The 8,471-nt window shown below is 33.3% G+C and overlaps 1 protein-coding gene across 1 annotated transcript; it reads left to right on the top strand.

Moving 5' to 3' along the window:
* The first annotated feature begins 266 nt into the window (after nt 1–266).
* On the top strand, nt 267–6,181 carry LOC111386512 (TVP38/TMEM64 family membrane protein slr0305-like). The gene is made up of 7 exons (XM_023010979.1): nt 267–789; nt 2,236–2,288; nt 2,827–2,919; nt 3,002–3,225; nt 3,514–3,580; nt 5,798–5,908; nt 5,990–6,181. The coding sequence occupies exons 1-7, from the start codon at nt 375–377 to the stop codon at nt 6,011–6,013; spliced, it is 987 nt and encodes a 328-aa protein (XP_022866747.1). The 5' UTR covers nt 267–374; the 3' UTR covers nt 6,014–6,181.
* The last annotated feature ends 2,290 nt before the right edge of the window (nt 6,182–8,471 follow it).

Raw genomic sequence — 8,471 nt, 5'->3', positions numbered from 1 at the left:
GGAATTGGCTAAGCATTTTATTCGAACAAATATAGAACCAGAATGGATGGTTTTGTGTTTATTACTAGTTCTTCCTCCTGAGTTGAGACCCATTATTCAGATAGATGGGGGTAAACTAATGAGCTCGGATATTAATGAAGTCTATAGAAGAGTTAAAAGATGTGAAATAGAGAGAATTAGAAAGAAAGGGAATACGTGCTGCAATATCAAACGCACAATTTCATGTGAAAAAACAAAAAATGAAATGCAAAATAGTTTCCAGAATCAGAACCTACAACAGTAGATTCTGCAACCTAAATGGCAACGAACAACCTCAAAAAACACAACAAATAAATAACCAGGAAGAAAAGGCAAAATGAAAAAGAAAATAAAAAATGCCCACCATTCCTCTGACTAGAACACCACCACAAACTCCACTCTGCATCAGCCTATCCGCCGCCGCCTCCTCCCTACCAAATTTCCAATTCTCACTCTTTAATTTCAAGCCCAAGAAATTCCACTTCTTCAAACCACTATCTTCATTAAGAGAAACCAAGAAACAGAAGACTCCCAGTAATGCACCCCAGAGCCTGAGGACGCTATTGAATTTCAACCCAAAAGGGGGAAATGATGAAGGGACGGATGGTGAAACCGGCGGTGGTGGTGATGAAGGGAGCGATACTGCAGTTAAAGGAACCATCTTAGCTGGTCTTTTGCTTGTGGGTGCGGTTGGAGGATTTGGTTCTTTGGGTTACATTTATAAGGATCAAATCAGTGCTTTCTTGACCCAGTTTTCAGTGTTCATTGAAGGTAAATTCCAGACAACCATTTCAAATTTGTTAACTTTAGCAAATTATTGTGGGAAATCCGTTGCCAATTTTTTCTATTTCTCGCAATTCAGGTCCAAAATAGTATATTTTTCTAGATTCAATATCATGGTTTGAATTATGGAGCTTGTTTGGCTGTGCTTAAAATTACCTTTTCTGAAAGTTAGTTAAGATTTACTTATAGAAAAGTAAGTTCTGTTAATATGAAAAGTAATTATGAGAATTATCTTCAGCTAACGAAGGAACTTAGGAGTAAGTTTGCAACCAAATATGTTGATGAGTCCGAGATTGTTTGATAAGAGATCACACTTGGATAACAAACAGTTACGATATTTTAAGTATTATGATATGATGTGAGCGAAAATATTGCAGAGGTTATGAATATCAACCATGCTACTTGTACAGTTTCATTGACAGATTCTTTGATAGATGATGAGGTGGCATGCGCTTCAAGCCCTTGATTTAAATTTTGTTTATTCAAATCATGCACCTCAGCTTCTAAGAAAGCATCTATCAAAAACACCCCTGTAGAAACAGCTTAATTCTATGAATACAAGGGAGTGTCAGAAAGAAATATTTTTGTAGCATATGGAAGTCTATGCTTATTTTTAACTCCCCGAAACATTTCGTCGATTACTACGCCCTTTCTCGTCTCCGAGTGCCTAGGTATCCATTAGGAATTTCTTTTTTAGAAAATATTTTGTTATAAAATAAAAAAAAATAAAAAAATGATTGGTTAAAGACCTATAATACATCCCACTTACACATTTTTCTTATTATATTATATATCTTTCTACATCAAATATGTAAATACTACACAGCTCTAACCACATCACATTTTATGCACTCCTACATCATGCTTTATATTCCATTTCTATGTACATTTACTTATACACACAACGATTCTTCCATATGGAAAGATGAGTAGAAATTCTTCCCCAATTTCCTTTTTCTCCTTTATCCTTCTAGCCAAGATCTTAACATATTCCTTTCAGGTAATTTCAGTTTACTTTCTTGTTAATAATTTTGAACTGTTGTTACCTATGGGTCTCCATATGCTGCTTATCCGTCAGTAAAAATAATAAACATTCACGTCCACATTCTGATTCCAATTGCTTCTTATGTGTTTCATGGTGAATGATCCATTAACGGATTGAGATGTATCTGTTATAAATATTACAAACTTGTGCTGTGGCCCATTATATCATTGCAATTATGCATCCATCTGCTAAAAAATGCCATATAGCATATATGCGCTTCAATTATTTGTTTATTTATCCCCAGTTGTTAAAGGATCATCTTCCATTTCAAGATTTACACTTCGTATGAGGATAGAGGTTTGCTCTATCTTTACATGTAATATGATTTCGATAGAATACTTCAATACTGTAACGGTGGCTATATTTGACAGGTATTTGATTATTTTCAGGTTACGGGCCCGCTGGATATGCTCTTTTTGTAGCAGTCTATGCTGGATTAGAAGTAAGGAGCAAAGTTTCTTTCTTGAGATCATTTTATCGCTCTATACATTTTTGTTATCTCCTCAACTCCACTTCATGCGATTCTCGAAAACTGAGAACTTTCTAGTTAAGAGTGATGATATATTTTTAAATTTTTGGGATCACCGGTGTTTAATTTGAAATTACAATAACTGATATTAGATCAGAGAACATTATTAATATGCGTGAAATAGGAAATTATGAATGGTTTTATCAATCTTTTACTTGTCATAATATAATAGTTAGATACTAAGGGCTTGTTTGGTTAAGCTTAAAAAGTTCACTCAAGTAAAAAGTTACTTATTTTGTGGGTAATGTAAGGCTTATTTCCATTTAAAAGTAAGTTATCCAAACATGTTTGGAGACAAAATGTCGATTAAAAGAAACTTCTCTATCCTTAGGCATAGCCAAACATAATCCAGAACCTGAGTTTCTATTTTTCATTTTTCTCATTTCTCATTCTTACTTTGTTAGAGCACAATATCCATCCTGTGCTAATGCAAAATTATTGTTTGCTTTAGATACTTGCAATTCCAGCCATCCCATTGACCATGTCAGCTGGTCTTCTGTTTGGCTCAGTTACTGGAACTATCCTTGTGTCTATCAGTGGGACTGTAAGTCTACGATTTGCAAGTTTTAAGGAAGGGTAACATATATCCCTGGATCCTTGAATCTGTGTGTCCTTCTCCCTTTCAGGTGGCAGCCAGTGTTGCATTTCTAATTGCTAGATATTTTGCTCGTGAGCGTATTCTTAAGCTGGTTGAGGGTAACAAGAAATTCCTTGCAATAGACAAAGCTATTGGGGAAAATGGTTTCAGAGTTGTTACTCTTCTCCGTTTGAGTCCGTTACTTCCATTTTCTCTTGGAAATTATTTATATGGGCTTACATCTGTCAAATTCGTACCATATGTGTTGGGAAGGTCAGGGTCATTTTCTATTATTGCTTTCTTGAGTATATGATTATTTGAGGAGATTCTTCCTTTTCATTTGGATCAAAATGTGTCTATATAGAAAGCACAATAGACTTGAACTAAATTGTCACTCAAACTGATACAAAAAAATCTACTCATTACTTTGAAGCTTTAGGATTCTCTACGTGAATATGCTGGGTGAAATTTTGGTTGGTACATTTAACCAAGATATTTTCTATCCTGGTATCACTGGCAAAACTTTGTCCTAATAGAGATTATATCCACTTTGTATTGCAGTTGGTTAGGTATGCTTCCGGGAAGTTGGGCATATGTGAGTGCTGGTGCATTTGGCAGAGCAATTATTGTGAGTTCTCACTAAATGGCTGTTTGTCTCTCCTTTGACTTTTTTATTGTCTCTAATTTTATTTTCTACTTTTCCCACTTGATAAAGGATTTAGTTATCCAAAAATTTGAGAAACGTGGTGTTACAAATTCTTCACAGATAACATGTGGTGGATCTCGTGTTGTCCAATATAAAAATTCACAATTATATTTTGTTTAAGAAAGGCAAGCATGATTTCTTTCAGCAAAAGACAGTGTTGTTTGTTTCCGATAGCCTGTATATGCCAGTGTGTGCATATATTTTGAAGTTTTTTGTTCATTTTCTCTTCTTTTTATTTTGGACTTGAATGGGGAGTTTGGGAATGTTAGACTGAGGAAAACTCTCTCAAAAACATGAAGAGAAGAGACATTATGCACTATCAGCACCATGTTTTTCATTTTTAAACTAATTTTGCAAAACAGGAATTCTTAGATGTTATTGTAGCATAGAATAAAGCTTACCACTGACTTTATAATGTTGAGACCATAGAAATTAACTTTATAATTTGAAATATCCTGCCGGGGTAATTTTAACATTCTCCCAAGACCCATCAGCACAAGGCTTTCTTCTTGTGGAGGATGGTAGCTATTTAACGACGAATTTACGGTAAAAGTTTCTTGTACTTAATCTTTAATATTTTAAGTTTCAGTACTGTATATATTCAGGATGATAGTAAGTATTGATTTGCAGCTTGATAAAAAGCTTCAGTCATTACTTATTAGATAAGAACCAAGTTTCCGTTGCCAGCTTAAGCTGGGATTATACTCCTCGCTCAAGGATTTTCTACCATAGCCAGTCGGGATTAATTACCCTTTCTTTTTGAGGAATTTTTCTTCAGTTTGACTTTTATAATTGAGGGCAAGTTGACATAAACATTTTTCTTGTTTGTTGCTTCTGGTTCTGTCGTGCTGGTGATCTACAATGAGATTGGCCTTTGGTCATACCAAAGTGGAAAGCAACTGCATCAGACTAGTTTAATTACATGTTTGTCTTTAGCATAAAAATTTGCTTACAAGTAAATAAATTTTTAAACCTTACATCAGTTTTTTTGTCCATCTCATGAAAAAAAAAAAGGGATTTCTTTGTTCTTTTCTATGATCTATATATCTATTTGAAATCAATGATGGGTCTATTTAAAAAATTAAAAATAAATAAATAAAAATAACAAAGACAGTATTTTATTATCAAAGCTGTAAATAAGTCGCTTATTTGAAAGTAACCCGTGTCTTGCTTTTAAAATAAGTAACCTTTTTTAACTAAGGAGTAAGAAAAGAATAATATACTCAGACATGTTTGGAACAAAAAAGGTTAATGCTCCAAGTGTGATTATGTTGGATTCTTTGGTGAGTACTTGGATGTAATGCATGGCATATAGAAAGACTTCCAATGACTTCCATTCTTTTCTTGAATACAAGCACGGTACCTATAAATGCTCGTTTGGCATATAAGAAACTGTGAATGGATGTCTTTAAATTTCATATGGATGATGGTACGTTGCATTGAATTGCTTGAAGCTCATGATAGCAATTGAACTGGAGACTCGAATTTATAGTTAAGGGGCAGGTGTAGAAACCTTCAAGATATTGAGTAGAATGAAGGAAATGAAAAATTATAAGCAATTAAGTGAACACGAAGTACAAATTTTCAGAAGTTTGATCCAGATATCCCAAGGAAATGGACAGTAGACTAGCAAATTTCTGTGACATCAGGTACTTTTCATGCAGATAATTATAAATCCTTTCCACATTTTATAGCGTGTAATTGTTCTTGGATCTGACTCAATTGCTGAAAAGTGAAAGCAGTTGAATACAGATCAACTTATTGAACCAAATTTGTTGGTTCTGCAAGTAATTAATGAAGAAAAACTTAATCGACTTAACATAAAGTTAGGTCAAATAAGCTAATATCGTGGAATCGGATCATTAGACCCCCACTTACTGGATCTAATCCTCCACGAAAGTATGAAATTCCACTTATTTTGACCATTTCAAGGTGAAAATTGGGATTGCTTCCTCGGCAAAATTTGGATAAAGTTGATCCTAAAGTTCTCAATTTTTGTCGTCTGCTTGTATAATGAAAGGGGTGGTAGTTCTAGTTCTATAGGATGATATTTGTTAGGCAGGAAACGTAGTTCCCTTTTCTATATTCAGCTAACCACGAGCTTTTATATTCTTTCTTCTTATTGTTGTGTCTCTCCAGCAAGAAGAATCCGATATCAGGTTACTCGGAGGAAATAATCAGTTATTGACCCTCGGAATCGGACTACTCGTAACTGCTGTGGCCGCAACTTATGTGACACGCCTAGCTAAGGTAGCGTGACCTAGTCTTGCAGATATTTTCTTTTCTTTTTCTTAGTTCGTCGTGTTAAATCTGGTATCGCTTATGATGCAGGATGCTATGAAAGATATCGAGTAGACAGTGAGAATATAGCTTCAAGTGTAAAATTGATCGATACATTCAAATTTACTTAATTGATGGAGAAAATTTTGTGTAATTTTCCAACTATATTAATTACATTTTCTTAATTTGTGTTTAATTGAACAAGATTTTATCTTTATGGGATGGAAAGAGTAGTTTATTTTCTGGGGATGGCAGCTACCAATTAAATTAAAAGTTGATTTTATATTAGGGTCTGTTTGATAGCACCTAATTCCATGGAAAATGACATAGTCGAGGAATTCGTTTTCTATTTTGGCTGTTTGATACGAAAGTCGAATTAGAGTTTGAATTCCAATATGCAAACAGTTAAAACATGTTTTTGGCCAATTTCATGGAAATCGAATTCTTATAGTTTGGGTGATTTTTTTTATAGCAATTGAACTGGAGACTCGAATTTATAGTTAAGGGGCAGGTGTAGAAACCTTCAAGATATTGAGTAGAATGAAGGAAATGAAAAATTATAAGCAATTAAGTGAACACGAAGTACAAATTTTCAGAAGTTTGATCCAGATATCCCAAGGAAATGGACAGTAGACTAGCAAATTTCTGTGACATCAGGTACTTTTCATGCAGATAATTATAAATCCTTTCCACATTTTATAGCGTGTAATTGTTCTTGGATCTGACTCAATTGCTGAAAAGTGAAAGCAGTTGAATACAGATCAACTTATTGAACCAAATTTGTTGGTTCTGCAAGTAATTAATGAAGAAAAACTTAATCGACTTAACATAAAGTTAGGTCAAATAAGCTAATATCGTGGAATCGGATCATTAGACCCCCACTTACTGGATCTAATCCTCCACGAAAGTATGAAATTCCACTTATTTTGACCATTTCAAGGTGAAAATTGGGATTGCTTCCTCGGCAAAATTTGGATAAAGTTGATCCTAAAGTTCTCAATTTTTGTCGTCTGCTTGTATAATGAAAGGGGTGGTAGTTCTAGTTCTATAGGATGATATTTGTTAGGCAGGAAACGTAGTTCCCTTTTCTATATTCAGCTAACCACGAGCTTTTATATTCTTTCTTCTTATTGTTGTGTCTCTCCAGCAAGAAGAATCCGATATCAGGTTACTCGGAGGAAATAATCAGTTATTGACCCTCGGAATCGGACTACTCGTAACTGCTGTGGCCGCAACTTATGTGACACGCCTAGCTAAGGTAGCGTGACCTAGTCTTGCAGATATTTTCTTTTCTTTTTCTTAGTTCGTCGTGTTAAATCTGGTATCGCTTATGATGCAGGATGCTATGAAAGATATCGAGTAGACAGTGAGAATATAGCTTCAAGTGTAAAATTGATCGATACATTCAAATTTACCTAATTGATGGAGAAAATTTTGTGCAATTTTCCAACTATATTAATTACATTTTCTTAATTTGTGTTTAATTGAACAAGATTTTATCTTTATGGGATGAAAAGAGTAGTTTATTTTATGGGGATAGCTGCTACCAAAGAAATTAAAAGTTGATTTTATATTAGGGTCTGTTTGATAGCATCAAATTCCATGGAAAATGATACAATCGAGGAATTCGTTTTCTACTTTAGCTGTTTAATACGAAAGTCGAATTAGAGTTTGAATTCCAACATGCAAACAGTTAAAACATATTTTTGGTCAATTCCATGGAAATCAAATTCTTATAGTTTTGGTGATTTTTTTTTATTTTTATTTTTCAAACTTACATGGAATTAGTTTACATTTTCCACATTTGCAAAGGGATTGGGATTACTGCATTAAACTAAATTAATTAACTCCTAAATAAATCACCATAATTAAGGAAAAAACGCACATGAAGAAAGGATAGAAATGAAGAAGGAAGAGCATAAGAGAATTATTCAGATATTTTATAAGTTAATTATGTCAAATAATATCTTCGGATGATTGAAATAAAGATGTGAATAAATGAACTTTTGTTAAGCATTAATAGTAAAGGGTGGATTGGAGAACAACCAATCATTGTGTTCTATCAATGATCATTGATTACTATTCTTTAATACTTATTTATTTATGTCAAATTATTTTTTATTAAATTATTCTCATTTTTATAAAATTTAAACAAAAAATAAAAATCACTGCATCTATTACAATCACAAAACGAATAATCTGATCAAAGGCGAAAAAAAAAAAGAAAAAAAAAAGAACTTGAATGATTCCTAAATTATAAACTGTGAGAAAAAATCCATTGGTTCGGATCGGGTTTTGTTCGTTTTCTATTTTCTGTTTTGAGGATATGTTTTAAGTTTTTTAAAGGATATTGTTATTATATATATTGTTAGGAAAAGAGATAAAAAGAGAAGAGAATATAAGAGTCAAAACTTGAGTTTATATTATGAAGAACCAATGCCCAATGTTTATAGGGTTCAAAATAAGAGTTACAATCGAAATGAAATAGATTTTTAAAATCAACACTCTTCCTTTGATGATTATTTATACAATC

Source organism: Olea europaea, unplaced genomic scaffold (genome assembly GCF_002742605.1).
Source record: "Olea europaea var. sylvestris unplaced genomic scaffold, O_europaea_v1 scaffold3581, whole genome shotgun sequence".
NCBI classification, from domain to species: Eukaryota; Viridiplantae; Streptophyta; class Magnoliopsida; order Lamiales; family Oleaceae; genus Olea; species Olea europaea.
The sequence above is the reverse complement of the archived record's forward strand: the minus strand, read 5'-3'. Positions and strand labels throughout refer to the sequence as shown.

Bases quoted from the DNA above. Each gene is read 5' to 3' on its own strand.
- LOC111386512 (XM_023010979.1), top strand. From the start codon at position 375: ATGCCCACCATTCCTCTGACTAGAACACCACCACAAACTCCACTCTGC. The intron at 790-2,235 runs GTAAATTCCAGA...GATTATTTTCAG, and splicing joins GTTTTCAGTGTTCATTGAAG to GTTACGGGCCCGCTGGATAT. The intron at 2,920-3,001 runs GTAAGTCTACGA...TCTCCCTTTCAG, and splicing joins TTGTGTCTATCAGTGGGACT to GTGGCAGCCAGTGTTGCATT.